General features: G+C 46.3%; 2 protein-coding genes across 5 annotated transcripts; both read right to left on the bottom strand.

Annotated features, from left to right (window-relative positions):
• Positions 1 to 921, bottom strand: armc7 (armadillo repeat containing 7; the record flags this gene model as incomplete). The annotated part of the gene is made up of 3 exons (XM_084459749.1): positions 793 to 921; positions 460 to 603; positions 1 to 347 (listed from the first exon to the last, which is right to left on the bottom strand). The coding sequence occupies exons 1-3, from the start codon at positions 881 to 883 to the stop codon at positions 1 to 3; spliced, it is 582 nt and encodes a 193-aa protein (XP_084315875.1). The 5' UTR covers positions 884 to 921.
• A 1,806-nt stretch (positions 922 to 2,727) lies between these two features.
• Positions 2,728 to 17,199, bottom strand: ndel1a (nudE neurodevelopment protein 1-like 1a). Of its 4 annotated transcripts, none has more exons than XM_084459742.1 (10): positions 17,102 to 17,199; positions 14,325 to 14,422; positions 11,667 to 11,820; positions 9,848 to 9,996; positions 8,912 to 9,048; positions 8,375 to 8,548; positions 6,834 to 6,928; positions 6,501 to 6,649; positions 5,836 to 5,870; positions 2,728 to 4,147 (listed from the first exon to the last, which is right to left on the bottom strand). In XM_084459742.1, the coding sequence occupies exons 2-10, from the start codon at positions 14,414 to 14,416 to the stop codon at positions 4,137 to 4,139; spliced, it is 996 nt and encodes a 331-aa protein (XP_084315868.1). In that variant the 5' UTR covers positions 14,417 to 14,422; positions 17,102 to 17,199; the 3' UTR covers positions 2,728 to 4,136. The 4 variants fall into 4 exon arrangements, with proteins under 4 accessions (XP_084315868.1, XP_084315869.1, XP_084315866.1 ...); XM_084459743.1 differs by lacking the exon at positions 5,836 to 5,870 and adding an exon at positions 4,856 to 4,936; XM_084459741.1 differs by having other exon boundaries at positions 4,025 to 4,147; positions 5,813 to 5,870.
• Positions 17,200 to 17,402: the final 203 nt, after the last annotated feature.

The following is a 17,402-nucleotide window of genomic DNA, read 5'->3' as shown; positions in this document are numbered from 1 at the left end:
CTAGTCCTTGGGCAGGGGGATCCCTAGAGCGGTCTGCTGGTGCCCCTGCATCTGCTCCTCAGCCATGGCGACCTGCTGCTCGGTGCAGTAGTCCTGGATAAACACAGAGGCCAGGTTGCGCAGTCGGGGGCTCTGAGAGAGAGAGAAGCGCAGCATGCACTGGAGCACCGCGGGGTCCGTGGTGAGGGAGCGCGAGGCCGCCGAGGTCAGGTTCATGAGTGTGGTAATTGCCGACAGCACGGTCTCCTCCCGCCGGCTTGAAAGGCAGCCCGTTACCAAGGGAATACAATCGCTCTGCAGGATCTGGTCACGGCACCCTCGGTCCATACTGAGATTACACAGACCGCCTGAGAACATAGGAATAATATGAGTGATGACAAAGTGTGAGCTGCAATGCTTCTTCTATGTTAGAAGGGGGTTTTCATATAACTTTTTTTTGTTTGTGTTAACAATTCTTACCTATTCCAAATTCCACAAAGTTCTCATTACTCTCTGTGAGCATGTCCAAGAAGAGGTCTGTCACCTGAAGCATTCGCAGGTCCTCCAGGTTTCTTGGGTCGTATGCAAAATTGGCCAAGTTTGCCAATACTTGCTCTTTGGCCTCTGATAGAGACAAAATGAGGAGTTAATCTTAGCTTAGTCATAGCTTACAGTTCATAAACAAATGACCTGTTAAGCAGTAACGTTAGATAAGATAAAACAACAAATAGGACCACACTAAAATGTACTCGTCTTCAGTGCCAGCTTGTCTAGTATGGATGACTATTTTACACCAATGATCTAGCAACGCACCTTCACAGTCTGTGTCCTGAAATTCAGTGACGAGCGACTGTAGATATTCAAACCGATCAGATCCTTTTAACCGTCCCTTCCCAGACATCATTACCTAAAGATCATCCACACAATCTGTCCAAAGTGACCTCGTAAAAACCACTAAGCTACGTTATCGTCTCAAAACAACCCACACACCGTGGCGTGGATGTGATGAAAACACACTGGTTCGTCCACTAAATGTGTCCCCAGAAACTGTCAAGTATTTTTCGTTCCGCAAGGCAAGGCAGCGGAAGTACGTGACTACCGTGAGTTTTCTCGTGGTTGCATGCAGAAGGGGTCGTTGTCTGTACTCTTTAGATAGGGGAGGTGTGTACTCTCACCGTATCGAGCTAAAGGTATGAGTATAATTTGCTAGAGGACAGTTGTCAGTTTAATCGTTCTGCGTTGTCGTAATTTCTTCCAGCTGGTGTGCACCATGAAACAACACCAACTGTCCACTGTAAAGCGCCTCACGAAACCTGTCTTGTTTGGGACATTAATCGTGGGACTGGCCACTGCTTTTTTCAACAGGTTGTGTATCCCAATTCTTTATTTGTCAACTTATTTAAGCGTGTCGATGTTACTTATTTAGCTTGCTTGCTCCACACAGCTGGACAATAACCTTGACCTGCCCCCTTCTCAAAATTCACATGCACCACTATGAGCATTAGTGCACTGACTTGCAACGGTGACATGGTTAACTGTGCTGTTTGCCTGTCCCCAGACATCTGTTCTTTGAGGACCTTGCAGAGATCCGGGCCCAGGAGAGAGCCCGCAATGACGCCAAGCTGATGGAGGTCCTGGAGAGGAGGCAGAGGCAGATGGAGGAGCTGTCTGAGAAGAAGGGAGGAGGCATGTCCCTCAGGATCCTCTACCCACCGGGCACCACTGACACTGGGCTGGACCGATAGACTCCTTTAGTGGGGGTGACACTCATACTTCCATGGTGACACTACAACACACACGCCTTCCTCTGACGCTGGGATATTTTTTGTTTTTGTTGGATCAGCTTCAGATACACTTATTGTAAAACAAGGATTCGAGGATGTTTATCTGTCATTTGTACACAAGTACCGTGCCATGCACAATGACATTCTCAGAAATGTCTGTCACATGTGGGACTTGAACACCGGTGTCGAAGGGGACAGTCAGACTTTACTCAAGTGCACCATGCTGGCACAAGATTCATTGTCTAGTGTGGTTGTATTCTCCAATTGTGCACAGTCTAGTCTGAGTATCTGACTTGAAAACAACTTGACTTTTTTCTTTTGAAGTTAATGAATTTACAAACTATGAATGACAGATGACTATTTTACCCTTGGCCTGAGTTTGAATACAAGTAGACATCTATTATTGAATTAACCTCTCTACATGCATAATCCCATCATAATGTACAAAACATGAGAATGAGTGAGTCGGGCAATTTGTAATTACCTCTTGCATTTTAAAAAACATTATGCAGTGAACAGCAGTGTTGCATACTAGTACTGTACTAGTCATTTGAATTATAAAAGTACAAGTACAGCTGTCCACCACCAGAGGGCAACATTGCCTAATCAATAGTTTGAGTCTGAATGAAATAAAATCAATAAAAAATAAAATAATCTGAACCTCGCTGGGTCTTTATTTGACCATACATGACACAGAGCTACCCATTATCATAATTATTTATTTAATACACATTCAAAAATATCAAATATATTAGAGCTACCTGGCTGAATATATTTGAAACAAAACTTGCTGAATACGTTTTTATTTTTATCTCATGACAGACGACAGATCCTAAATCATTAGCTTTATATGTTTTATTCTTGTAAACTGAGCTCAGCCGAAAACTAGGGTCTCCCTCAGCGGACCCCCGAATAGAAATAAAGGCTTGAAATGAAATAAGACGTGAATAGATTACATCCTCTTTATTTCAACACATGCCATGAAAGGAATCTGAAATAAATTAACTATTTACATGGAAACAGACAAATGGACAATATTGCACTTGAATCAAATTGATAATAGTGTGAAAATATATGCACAAAATCAAGTGCTTATAATGGTGTAACAGGTGTTTTGTGATTATATGTATGTATAAATAAAAATGATCAGAAAACACTAATATGTAAATGAAACGAGAGAAGATAAGGATTAGCAGTTAAAACTCCAGGAAAAACAAATACTGGCAGAATGGTCTAAACACCATGACAGTCTGTGAATAACGATCAATATGACCAATATTGTGCACATTGACATATGGTTCAACAGCAAGTAGCGCGATATACTCACCACAATAACACAAGGAGGAACATCTCATCCTGTTCACGTCAACGTGTTCAAACCCACTGATTTTACCAACATAACAGATAGATACTGTATACAGTACATTGACAGGAGGACCATTTCATTTTCAGATAAAACCACAAAAAATAAAACGTTCGATTCCTCAGATGGCTGTGAGAAGTTCTGCCTTTCAGGCCAGAAAGGCATAAGAGTTTGACCGGAGATTTAAACCAGCCTCAGTTATTGATGGCAAATATGTCAGTTTGTTCGGAGCAAGTCCATGTGGCAAAGAATCATTCCAGGCTATTTAACCCATCTGGCACGCGTGTGCCTTCCCATCAACCCTGGCTTCTCCAGTCATTAAAACACACAGCCTGGGTCAAAGCTGCTGGCTGAATATGTCACAGTAATTCAGATGTTTGCATTTAGTCTCCTGTAGACATACAGTATGGCTACAGTAAAAACGGATGAATCAAAACAGTCCAAATAAAAGACAGTAAAATAGATACAGGTAGGGTCTACAGTATTTGAATCCTTCAGTTGTCTCCTCAAAATTCCCAACTGTCAATTGCATAAGTGTTTTTTTTATCCTTCTCTTTAACGATAGTGAGGATAGGAACCATTTGGGATGCTTTGCTTTGTGTATCCTTGTAAAGTTGATCTACATCTATACAAGTAGTAAACTTATAAACATATTAGATTAACATATAAATATATACAGAACCGAAGCACGAGCACTGAGCTAGGACACAGACAGCCTGTGAATGTGCAGTGACTGCAAAGAGGATCCGGACTACGTGGAAGAAAAACAAAAACAAAAGTGTTTCATAGTGCTAGCTGTTTTCTGTGCCCCCTCTTGGCTGGGCTCGTCTGTCCACACAACGCTCTGTCCTGTAAGACATAGCCTTGTCCAACGCCAGTGGGGGGGGGGGGGGGGGGTGTAAATAAGGGTGTGATGGGGCGACACGGTCACACAGCCAGAGGCAGGAGGCCAGGGGGGGAGGCGGAGGGGGGGGCGGTGATGGCTGTCAAGGTGCCAGAGTCCAGTCCGTTCACTGCCCTGCTGCAAAACACAAACACAACACAGGGTCAGACCCTCCTGGGTTAAAAATACACCTGTTCCCCCATCAACATCATCCTTGATGAAAGACTATTAGTACAGTATGTGAAGCTGTGAATTAGCCTGTTATATCACACAAACTCAGACGAATAACACTAAAATATTACGTGACATTTTAAAGAAGTTAAGAGTTGTATTAAATATGGACGACAGCATAAACAGACAGAGGTAAAGCTCAGACCTGGTGATAAACTGCTACTGGAATAAAGCCTGGAATAGCCGACCTATCTAAGGGACCAGATTAAAGTCACTTAAAGCAGCCATGCCCAGCACCACACCACTGTTAGTCAAACAAAGACCCTATGAGAAGCTATGGTCAGTGTCACTCCACACACACACACACACACACACACACACACACACACACACACACACACACACACACAACACACACACAACACACACACAACACACACACAACACACACACACACACACACACACTTTCCAGTAGTTGCTGCCAACACAGGGCAAACCAGTGACCTGTGTCACCCAGCGGGTCACTTCTCACTCTCTCCTCATTATCCTACCGACAACTGTGACCGTCACACACGCACACACACACGCGCACACACACACGCACACACACACACACACACGCACACACACACACAGAAGACTGGTACTCGGCACCAACAGGGTAGCTACCTACCATGCACGTGCAGCCATATATGGAACTAGGTGACATCAACAGATCACATACAGTAGAAGGCAGCAACTAGACAAAGCCCCCCTGGAGAATGTAAAGTAAAGGATGTGTTTGTTTACAATGGCAATATATTATACATCACCACTGTCTTTGAGGTTAGCGTGCCTGTGCACAGCCATGACCGGTGAAACCATGCTCATGCTTGCTACTCCGGGCCAGATCTGAACAGTATCAATGAATAGGCCTTGCTAAATTGCACTCAACGTACACCACACAGGGTAGAGATGTTGCAGTCCTTCTGTTCTTTTCTATCAAGATAAGGCGCCTGTGGAAACCAAGCTCACCATCGGCTCTGTCTGACCGAGGCGAAGGCCGGTGCCAGGATGTTCATGCTCAACCTCAACCTTGGGGGTGTAACCCAAACCGTCGCTCTGGTGTTCCCATCTGCACACTCAGCCAAAAACGCATCTCCCCAACGCGGCAGGAACAGAAGCCCCACCACACACACCCGTGGCTGTACGTGACATCTAGCTGTTGTCACCCTCAGAGGACAGGAGAGTGGCGGACTGCAGCTACAGCACGTAGCCTAGCGTCGCTCATACTACGCTACCACTGACTTGACCAGGGAAATAAGATGGACAGAAGGTTTGTTTACGTTTTTTTGACGGACACATAAAACATTCAGCCTGAGGTATTTCCTTGATGAAACTGGACAGTATAATTGATAAAAGCTACTCACACCAGCAGACAGAAGAAGAAATGAAAGGTATCTCTATCGGCTACAGTATTTATGTGTTAAAAGCAAAAGGGGGGGGAGGGGGAGGGGGGGGGGGATGGCACCACCACCCGGAGCAGTTAGTGGACATGATGACCTCATCCAACCCGGAACTGGACCCAGCACCACATGGTTACTAGCGCAGAAGGCCTGTGAAAGCCGCATGCAGGTGGCCACACACTCACTCAGCTAATGGGAGGAGCATTACCCAGTAACAACGCAGGGAATATGACCCTCTCTCTCCTGCTGGGGAAAAACACACAGGTCTAAGACAGGGGGCTGCTCCTCATCTTCCTCCTCCTCCTCCTCCTCCTCATCAACAATATCAACACAACATCATCTGTCACAGTTTATACGATCCCTCCAGTTTAGCCCTCGGAGACTAGATGTCACACGAACAAACGGTTTCAAAGATTAAGGTGTGACAGTGGACACTGAATCCGTTTACAGATAGCATTCAGTGTTTCCCCTAGGATGGAGCTGTAGGCTTTTTTTTGTGCGCGCGCTAGCAAGATGGCCCCCTGCTGTGAGGTGGGGCCCAGCGGTCACCAGGGCTGCCTGCTTCCTGCCGCTCCGCGCTGGTCAGGATCCGTGGGAACCGTCTGTCAGGCTGCTAAAACCAGACTTGCATATTCATTCTGTCTGTTTTATGAACAACGGCACGTATGCTATGCTGCTAGATAACTAAGTTTACCAACTACAGTACCAAGCTGTGTGTGTGTGTGTGTGTGTGTGTGTGTGTGTGCTGACATTATTAGGTATGGGCAACGCTTCTCGTTGATGCTTTTCTCACGGGTGTGTGAATTGATGCGCAACATAATATTTCTAACGTTTATGACTAGATAAGAGATTGAATAGATAGGGGGCACTCACGCTTTGTCGAAGTATGACGTGTGGAGGGAATGGGAGAACTTCGCCGAGTTGCCGTTGATCACGTTCCCGTTCTCCGACGTGACGTAAGACTTCCGAGCTTTCTGGTCCTTGGCCAAGTTCCTGCAGGATGCTAGCTTAGACTCCAGAGCCTGAGAGGAGCAACACACACACACACACACACACAGACACACACACACACACAGACACAGACACAGACACAAACAAAGAGACACAAACAGAGTTTGGTTGGCAGTGAACCAGCAAGGATTATCATGAGTACTGAATGCGTTGACGGAGAGGGACTGGCTTGTTGACGGAGAGGGACTGGCTCACCCCTACTTTCCGTAGCAAGTCACTGACGATGTTGAGGGCTGATATCCTGGCGGATGGCGTCAGCGGTGAGTTGGTAGCGCAGCCGTTGGACAACGCTGAGGGAGAAACAAGACACAGGCAGGGTGCAAACTCATCAGGGGCGAAGAAGACGGGGGAGGGGGGGGGTTATATCAGCTTTAAAATGTGGAGTTACACTCGATTTGAGCAAGAGCATGTTTTTTTTCATGCGCTTGTATTTTTCTTTCTTTTTTATGTGTTTGTAATCTCGGCGGCATTGGAAATGAGGGTAACCTCAACTGTCTTTCTGGGAATGAATGAATGAATGAATGAATGAATGAATGAATGAGCGAGCACATAGGGATTTGTAAGAGGAAAATGATATCCGCACACTGGATTATAGCTCCCAACACTTTATTTGAGCAATGTTTCGACCACACAGGGTCTTCAAAAGGCCACACAGGGTCTTCAAAATGCCTGAAGACGTTGTGCTGTGTTGGGAGCTATAATCCAGTGTGTGGATATCCCTTTCCTCTTATAGATTCATATTTATTATCCTGCTCCGGGCCTAAAGTACAGGATGGATGTGTACAGCTGCTTCACTTTATATGTAGAGGTGGGTCGTATGCCCACCTCCCTTGTTCTCTGTAAAGCGCATTGTGTTGCCTCTGGGTATGAAATGCGCTATACAAATAAAGCTTTGATTGATTGATTGATTGATATATCGGGATACAGGGATGTGTCACGGTCAGTGCGAGGCACTGGGATGTATATTTCCTCCCTTATCTTTTCAGGCGCTGGTGTCTCTTTTGCTCCTGCTGTTGGTCTCACTTACTGAAACCTGTAGCACACTAATACTGCAAGCTCAGAAAATGTCGCACACTCTGCTTGTGGCCACTGCTGTTTGACAGTGAGCCTAAAGGGTACATGAGCACTTAATACCGTAGCTGATGGCTTTAACACAAAGAATGCGTCTAGCACGTCTTGGTGTGTCAACCTTCTGAAAGAGATCTGACAACAGAAGTGTGTGAGCTGCACCCTTTAATGTCCACAGCTGCCTGGAGGTTTAGCCAGCTGCAGCTGCGCTCGTCTCACACCTGCCTCAATCTGCTTCTCCAGCAGGCCCTCGCTCCCCTAACTCTCATTCTGAAACGGAACCAGATAATGAACATTCAGCTCACATAGCGAACGTTAAGTTAAGTAAATGATCACAAACGTTTACTCAAGTTTGTCATTATGGCATTGCTAAACAGAACGTCTTTTGTGTGTGTGTGGAGGTGTGGGGGGTGGGGGGGCGGGACATTTTAGCTAACTGTCTACACGGTTGTCTCATGAATTCGTCTCATGTTGTCATGCTTTGCCAACCCCCCCCCGCCAGAAAAAAAAATCTGCACGAATCCCATACAGTAGGTGACCCATTTTGGATTCAAAACGTTTTTTTTTGCGGAAATCTGACACATTTGCGTCCCTGCAATCGCTGACACCTGACCGCGGAGAGGCGTGGGCGAGATAACGCGGCGCTGAAGCTGACCCTGCTAACGTACCTGTCGGGTTGGCGAAGGCGTTGTCCAGGCTCTTGGCCAGCGGAGTGGCCGGTAGAGACAGAGAGGCCTGCACGGCCGTGTCCATCTTCACGCTCTCCTGAGTGGGCGAGCTGGGAGCAGACATCCTCGTGACATCAGTCTGGCGCTCTCGGACGGCCAGCTCCTGCCGAAGGTCTGTCCAACAGGGGGGGGGGGGGGGGGGGTGAAAGACAGACATTTAATTTTTACAGCTCACTTTTCTGGCTCCCGGGTGAAGCTGTTTTTTTGCTTCCCTCTGGAATATGTAGGGGTGGGATCTATGCCCACCCTCCCATTGATCTCTGTAAAGCGCATTGTGTTGCCTCTGTGTATGAAATGCGCTATACAAATAAAGTTTGATTTAGCAAGTTGAAATACAACTGGCAGACAGAGTAATGAAGCGAACGCTGTGAGAACCAGGCTGTTTTCATTTCACACTGATGATAAAAGACGGAAGATGGAGCCGCTGCTGTGGCCGACGGCTGTTTGTTAAGCTGGTGAGACCCGGTCAATAAGCACCTCTGGCCTCATCCTTTAATCTCTGCACCGAGACCAGGAGGGACTCCTTCTCGTCCAGCTCGCTCTCCAGGAAGGCGTTCCTCTCGATGGCCTGGTTCAGCCGCTGCTCAAAGTCCTCCAGAGACACGATGGTAGCCCTGGATGACGGGGAAGAACAACAAGGACAACAGGGAGAGAGAGAGAGAGGAGGAAGAGAGACCAGGGGGTGAAAGAGAAGAGAGAATTATACCTTTCAGAGGACCCCTGATGTGCGTTCTCTCAGCCTTAACCCTTTGAATACGGCCGTGTCACCGGCAAAACTCTAAAAAATATCCCAAAAAAATCTTTTCCTTTTCTTTTTTTTATCTAAAAAATTCAAAAATTCCAACACTTCCTGAACGCTGCAAAACTGCTCTTGGTTATACAGTAGTAAGCGTGTTCATAGCGTGTTCCCTCTTGGTTATACAGTAGTAAGCGTGTTCATAGCGTGTTCCCTCTTGGTTATACAGTAGTAAGCGTGTTCATAGCGTGTTCCCTCTTGGTTATACAGTGGTAAGCGTGTTCATAGCGTGTTCCCTCTTGGTTATACAGTAGTAAGCGTGTTCATAGCGTGTTCCCTCTTGGTTATACAGTAGTAAGCGTGTTCATAGCGTGTTCCCTCATGGTTATACAGTAGTAAGCGTGTTCATAGCGTGTTCCCTCTTGGTTATACAGTAGTAAGCGTGTTCATAGCGTGTTCCCTCTTGGTTATACAGTAGTAAGCGTGTTCATAGCGTGTTCTCTCTTGGTTATACAGTAGTAAGCGTGTTCATAGCGTGTTCCCTCTTGGTTATACAGTAGTAAGCGTGTTCATAGCGTGTTCCCTCTTGGTTATACAGTAGTAAGCATGTTCATAGCGTGTTCCCTCTTGGTTATACAGTAGTAAGCGTGTTCATAGCGTGTTCATAGCGCGCTGACCTCTTGGCTCTCTCCAGGTCGTCGTTGGACTGCTCCAGCTCGCGGACGTATTTGTGGAGCTGCTCCTTGATGCTCCTGGTCTGGCCCAGGTCATCCTCCAGCGTGGAGATCTGCTTGTAGCTCTGGGCGTACTGCAGTTCCACCTTCTCCTACAGGGGGCGGAAGAGAGAGAGAGAGAGAGAGAGAGAGAGAGACAGGAAGGGAGATTAAGTGGGTGTATTCAACCATTTTCCTCACAACGGAGGGGCGTTATTTACAGTACAAACGCTGTACAGTACAGACTAATTCGGTGCACGATCTCCAAACACCCGCACACAACCAAAGCGGTTGTGGGGAAACACCGTTAACCTAGATTCTATCATCTATTTTTCAGGCACCTTTTCCGTGCGCTGTTTCTCCCCCACTCCCAGACTGAGGGGGGATGTGACCCACATATGCCAGCTCCCTAACGAAGCCGCTGAATAGACCCAGCCCCGCGCCGGTCTGCCCTATATCTGCACTGTCAGGTGGGGATTGATTAACCAGTAACCAGTAGGCCAGACAGACCCCTGAACAAGCACAAATTCACAACGGCGGCGACCACACACACGCACGTGCAGGTTTGTGGACCAGACAAACCAAACGACCTACAGAGCGAGCTGTAGAGCGCCGGTCACAGCTTAAACATTTTAAATGGCTTTGGGGCGTGCGACACAATCACATACTACTACACGAACACCTTCAAAAAGCAAAGATGTACAGTATCAGCTGTGTTCACAAGAGCAGTCACTGACGCTGTGGAAAAGCATTGCAAAAGTCTTGCTTGCGTTTCAAAGATTCCTACACTTTCAACGCCACAAGAGAAAAGGTTGTTGTCCCTGTTTTGTTTTTTTCCTTGACAGCCACCTCGCAGGACAGGAGGGTGACCAGAATACCTCCCTAATGACGCACACATCTCACCTTCGCCTGGCTAGATATGTGACGTGAACAAGGTGTCTGATCAGCGCTTAAACCCAGTGATAATTATGGGGCGAGAACACGCCTAGGATCAGACAGACACTCATGCATTATGCATGGGATTGGTGCATACGAGCACAGCTGGAATGAGCCAAGAGGCCCAGGAAAACATACTGTAGGTGCCAAAGCAATTTCTCCTCAGCGGTGGTGACCAGAGCTGGGACATAGAGGAGACTTCCTCCTCGCGCCTCGTGATGTGAAAGATATTTCCATTTAGATTACTCATGAATCTGTAAGCAGGAGGCTTCTAGTCTACTCTTGGCTTGACCCGTGTGGTGGATATTGCGTTACAGCGCAGGGTCGGGCCTCTGGCTGGCAGATAGGGTCCTCAGAGACCCCCGGGGCCACGGAGACAACGAGACGACCCCGTCTCTGGAGACGCCACTCAAGGACAAGCGCCGATATAAGGCAGCTTGAAAAATGTATTATCAATAATTGAATTGAAATCTAGATCTAGATGTGTTTCATGTGTACGGTGTTTCAAGCGCAGTCTAGATTTGAATTCAATTATTGATTATGAATTTTTCAAGCTGGAAAACAAGCAGGCAAGTTAAAGACTATTCAGTCAAAATGCTGTAATACATACCGTACAGCTTAATGTCCATGCAAACATATGTCATGTAGGCTAACGTGTGTATTTATAGTCCTGTCAAATAAAGTCAAATATGTTTAGTATCCCTAGCAGAGATTCAGAGAACAGGGCTGAGTTTCCCAGAGGCATCGTAGCGCTACGTTCATCGTAAGCTACGGCGTTCATCGTAGCGCTACGATGCCTCTGGGAAACTCAGCCCAGGACAGATGGGGTTGTATTTTGCAGGGTCACCTTCAGTGAGTCCAGGTCAGTCCGGAGTCTCTGGTTCTCGGAGTGCAGGTCTCTCATGCGGTGCTCCGCCTGGCCCAGCTGGGTCTCCAGCTCGGCCTCCAGCTCCCTGCTGCCCTCCTGGAACTCCAGCAGCTCCTCCTGGGTCTCCTGGTAACTGTGGGAGGAACAGGAGCACAGAGGGAGACACCGTTAGAATATCAGAAATACAAGCTGATCACAGGAGTAGAAGGAGTCATTCCCTAAAGATCTACCTTTTCTCGCTGGCGTTTTAACCAGTCTGTGCCCAAACCTTGTTCATGTTCAATGTCTGTATTGTTTTGCTGTTATTTCCTTGTTTTATTGAGAATATGTTCTTATGTTTTTACCCAGGACCCACCTTTGTACAGCACTTTGATCGACTGCTGTCGTTTTAAACGTGCTCTATAAATACATTTTGATTTGATTTGATTGAGTGAGTGTATAAACCTCCTCTGACTGAAGTTGAAACACTGTCCTCCGTAAGTGCCTGCTAAGCCCTCTCTACTTAGGGACACATCGAAATGTATGGGACGGGGTCACTGGAGGAAAACAGGGGAGGTTGCCTTCAAGGTGTTTTCTTCTCATTTCGAGTAACACCATGTTTAATATTGCCTATTTGGTGGGGGAGGGTCAGTCTTTTTTTATCACTCGGGGAGGGTCAAAGAAAAATATATTTCTGTCAGAGGGAGGGTCATGCATTTGTATTTCCGAGCACTCTAAAGTCCTCCAGCAATCCCCTCCCATGTATTTCAGAGCCTCTCATGTTGCTTGAGGATTCCCCGGCCCCAACGCTGTTGCACAAGACTCACTGACTGGCGATGGCCAAAGCTGAGGAGGATGCTTCCATACTCGTGACTGCAGCTGGGTAACAACTCCACGCTTTGGAGCAAAACAGGCCAAGTTCAAAGGCCACAGAGGGTGCCGGGTTTGAATAAACTACAGATGTTGGAAGTGAGGACCTGCCGAGTTCAAAGAGCACTCGCTGACCCCCCCCCCTGTGTAGCCGTAGCAGGCCGTAGCAGGGAAGTGTTTTCTGTTTTGATGCCCTCGCTGGCCCCGGACCCCCTCCAGCCCGTCCCGTCAGTCACATGCCTGCGTGCCCTGGCCCCCTAACTGTGCCGCTGCCATTTTTAGACCGGCTGTTGTGTACATATCCTTGGCCATATCAGGCACTTACATAATCCCCTTCACCACACTGTGGAAATCTGCCCTATCCTGGCTCCAAGCCCACAGTCAACCTCTATCGGTTTATTTATATAACATCTACTTGTGGGATGAATGCGTGGGCAGCCCTGAGCAGTCTGTCCCCTCGTGGATGTTCATGGTGTGTTTGCAAACAACGCTGTATTTAGAAAGGCCTTTTTAACTGGCTGAATAATGCACGTCGATGTTGACTCAACATCCTAAGTGTGCTTATTTGAAAGCACTCTTGGGGTTTAAAGCGTACACTTTAGACAATACAGTGGTCAAGACCTATTTTGGTAACATCTTTATCAGCGTTCCCAAAAAGGAATTCCTTGTACAGGAAAGGATCAGAATGTGATAAGATCCAGGATTATGCCCGTATTCATGCTTCATGCTCCGTTTCTAGGACTGTCCACAAAACTAGATAACCATTGACTTGGGAAATCCTGTCAATGACAAGATGCAGTGTACTATCTATCACCATCGAGGCTTGCCTATATTAAGAGCAGTTTTATATTTTCCCATTTCTGAATAATCTATAAAATACTTTCCTAATTGCCCCTTTTTTTTTTTTTCTTTTTTTTTTTAATCCTGGTTTTAATTAGGCTTAACCAATTCAAAGATCCCACACTCACAGAAGGAGAGAGGAAGTGGCCTTCATTGTACTTGACCTAAAAGAGGCTAAATGAGTGAGACTCTTGCATAACGGAGACGCAGGCCTAAGCTTGTTTCCCTCAGTGTTGGGTGTGTCAGTGGGCCAGGGTGATCTTATCCGTCTTGGCATTATCAAGCAACTCTGTGTGACACAGATCGTCCATTGATAGATACAGACCAGGGCTCATTCCAGCAGTCTCAGACTACCAAGATCTCATTGTTCAGCTCAAATACAACACCGCTATTACGTACTCCCATTCAGAGTCTAGACACCACATCAAACACGTTGCTTTCTGATGTGAAAAATGATCTGTCCCTTTGGAAGGAGGAGCAGGGCATTAAGGGAATTCCTGAAGCTGGTCTTACATAAAGCTTCTACCAGGGTGAAACTGGATAGAGAGAGAGAGAGAGAGAGAGAGAGAGAGAGAGAGAGAAAGAGGCAGCTTTTTTTCTTCTTTTTTTAATAAAGTATACTTATTGGTTTTCAAAGGGTCATACATTTAAGAAGAAGGGAGCAAGAGAACAATTTACCTATTTTTAAACAAAACCCCCCTACCCTCTCAAAGAAGAGCTTAATGTCCACATGACAAGACTGGTTGGAGAATGATCCTCTCTAAGCTGGTTCTTCTCCCACCCACATTGCAAGGCCAGTACCTGAGTTTCTAGTTGTAAGGCCACACCTGTGTTCCTATTAAAGTAAAAGTGTAGCCTTAACATATAGCCTGGAAGATCTAGCCTGACCTCAATGTTGGGACAGGCTACGTGTGTGCAAATGCAATAGGCATTCAGCTGGTTACCAACCTTTTTTTGTACTTGAGGGAAAGTGCCTTCCAGAAGTCAATCTCCTCATCTTTCGAGGAGAATTTTGGTATCATATCTGTGTCCATGGTCATCCCAATCTGAAACAAGAGAAAACAAAATCAGCCTGAAGCAGCTGTAGGACATGAGGTGTCCTTTCCTCGTTAACACGGAATACTCTGGAATACTCCCCTGTAGTCAAACCCTATCCATCAAAACACTTATATAGTGCACTATATTGAACTCTCCCCAAACCAGAGCAGATTGGATATTGAGTGGGATTTCAGACACATTTGAACATCCTTGTGATTCGGGGTGGATGGCAGATGACAGAGTGACCCGCTGTGCTCCGTCCTCCCCGATCAATAAAGTCTCATCACACCTCATAGCCATGTCTATCCTGTAGCGGGGGTGCTTTTGATGGCGTTGGGTGTAGACTGCTTTGTTCACGTCCCATCCATCCATCCATATATATATCCCCCCAGCTTAACTTTGTGCCGACTGTAGCCTAAGGCTTTGTACCAACGGTTGGCCAAAGACAGAAAACATTCCCTCCACGGCGAATGGTTGTTGGATCCTTGCGTGACCTTTACATTGGCTCAAAGGATTGAGAGCTCCCTATTCCAATTCTCACAAGACAAGAGGCATCGACTACTCTGAAGAATCAGGTTCCACCAGGACACAGAAAGCCTGCAGATCAATGATTTAGCCTTAAATGGGAGTAAGACATCAAAGGGTCTCTTGAGAGCCCGGCAGGGCTGAGACACTGTAGATTAGGCTATAAACAAAAAGAAATGAGGCCAATTCCTCAGTGAATATAGATTTAACAGCATTTCTTCAGACAATCTAGGTTCCAAGGAATGTGAATTTAATGAGTTAAGAAGAATAGCAGAGAGAAAACGGTCAGCTGTTAAATGAATCAAATTACAGGCAAATAACTCCCTCCATCTAGGCTATTGCTGGATCAACTTTATAAATACAGTAATAAAAATGTAGTGCGTTTAGCAGTCCTATGGCTAGTCTAGAACAACATCTACTTTAATCATTTTCCTCAGTATTATATTCCCCCACTGGGTAATTGTACAGTACGTAGTGATGATAAAAGTGAAATAGGGTGGTTATTAAAAAAAAAAGCATATTCATACTCATATTTCCCAGAGGTATGGCTGAGGCCAGGAGATCCGTACATCACAGTCACACAATTAGAGAGAGGAGACAGGAGAAGTCCTGCTTAACACCAGCTCAGAGCGCAGCCAAGGAGAGGACAGGCTAAACAAAGACCTCGACTTCCTGCTTCGGCAGACTGCTGCCATACTGGCCCCAAGTCATCATCATCATATCATAGCACTTTAATTAGTGGGTTATGGGCTGAGTTTGTACAGGCTAAACCACTCGCCATGTCATGTGGGCACACAGTAATCACACAGTAATCTAATAGACGTCTGGCGTCCATACAGTGTGACAGAAGAAGGACCCAGATGTTCAATTAGGCTTGAGTTGAATTAAATCATAACCACACGTGAGGAGGAATATTAGCCTTGGTTGCAAAGTTACAGTAGAAACAGCATACCTAAGCTTTCCTTAGCCTCAAGGGATTTCTCGCCCACAGACCCATTGTGTTCACAGAAAAAAAAAAACTTGCTTTAATATTTGCCTGGTTCTGTATTCTCTCTGCCCAGGCATTGATACAGGCAAACAAGGCAAGATTTGGAAGATGGCCAACAGAGAATAGGAACTGAAATACTCTAGGCTATACACAAAGAATGGCTTGTCAACAGTGATGAAGAACAATCATATTTTATGGACAAAACAGTCTGTGGATAAAGGCAGGCTATAGACTGATGCTGAGTTGACCCTGTAACAGATTAGTTGTCCATCACTCATTCTGTGAAATCATTCTTGCATCATCTTCACCCCGTGAAACAGGGGCCCAGACAAGGCTACCCCTCTGGCACAGCTAGGCTACCCTCCAACTGGACACAGGTCTCACACACAGAGAAGATACAGTATAGATGAATGGTTTCCATTTCTTACCGACCCATTGATTGTATATTTATCATGATCAAACACTATAACCAGCTCATCATGGACGTACACGTTACAGTAGCTGAAGTTAGCTTAACACTGTCAAGGGTGACAATCTAGTACATGGTGCTCCATCAGAAAGCTTCCCAGCAAACACACAACGTCAGGGAGACGTTCAGATCACGTCTTAATAACGTCCGTCGGTCCTGAACCCCGTGTGTTCGTCTGCTGGACCCCTCAATATTCACACGTCTGGCTTGGACCCCTCTAAGACGTCTGTGGACGTGCAGAACGGGTCCAATATCTGAACGTCTAAAAAACACTTTCATTCTGGCTCCTAATTGGATGTCTTTGGACGTCCGAAAAAGACAGAAAAGACATCTAAAAGACGTCTTTTAGACGTGTCTTTGCTCAGTGGGCTACCTCGACTCAACATCGCCCTTTACACATTCAGTTTGTCGCCACAGCGACATGGATAGATGTCAGAATGACCAGGTGATTTCTGATGTGTCTAAATTGAGCTTAAGCTATAACGTTAGCTAAGGTTTGTGTCCCAGTCTGTGTGAACACGACACGCCAGAATGAACTGTCAAAAATAAACTGTCCCATAATGTCAGCTGACTCCAAGCAAAAGGAGGGCAAGCGTGTTAGCACACCGGCTAAAGCTAGCTATCACATTCTCGCATATTTCTAGACATCATTTCACATATTGTTAATTATAAACGCATATGGATAAAAGCTGTTATCGTTAATACCTGAACATTTCCAGCCGTTGCCTCGCCCCTGGTTATCAGTCCATCTGTGGTCGTCAGTGACGGTTGAACTGTTGATGCTGCCGCTCTGCCGCTGCCGCTCTGCCGCGCTGCCGCTGCCAGGAATCCGCTCCGACGGGATCTGTTCACGCGCAGCTTGCGTCACAGGAGGCACGCAGGGGAGCGTCATTTTTTTTCCCAACCAACTTCTGCCATAACCACGCCCCCGCGAGTTTTCATTGGACAACCCTAACCCTAACCCTAACCCTAACCCTAACCCTAACCCTAACCCTAACCCAATGAA

This window comes from Borostomias antarcticus (assembly GCF_949987555.1).
Source record: "Borostomias antarcticus genome assembly, chromosome: 29".
NCBI lineage: Eukaryota > Metazoa > Chordata > Actinopteri > Stomiiformes > Stomiidae > Borostomias > Borostomias antarcticus.
This window is presented reverse-complemented; position numbering and strand designations above follow the sequence as displayed.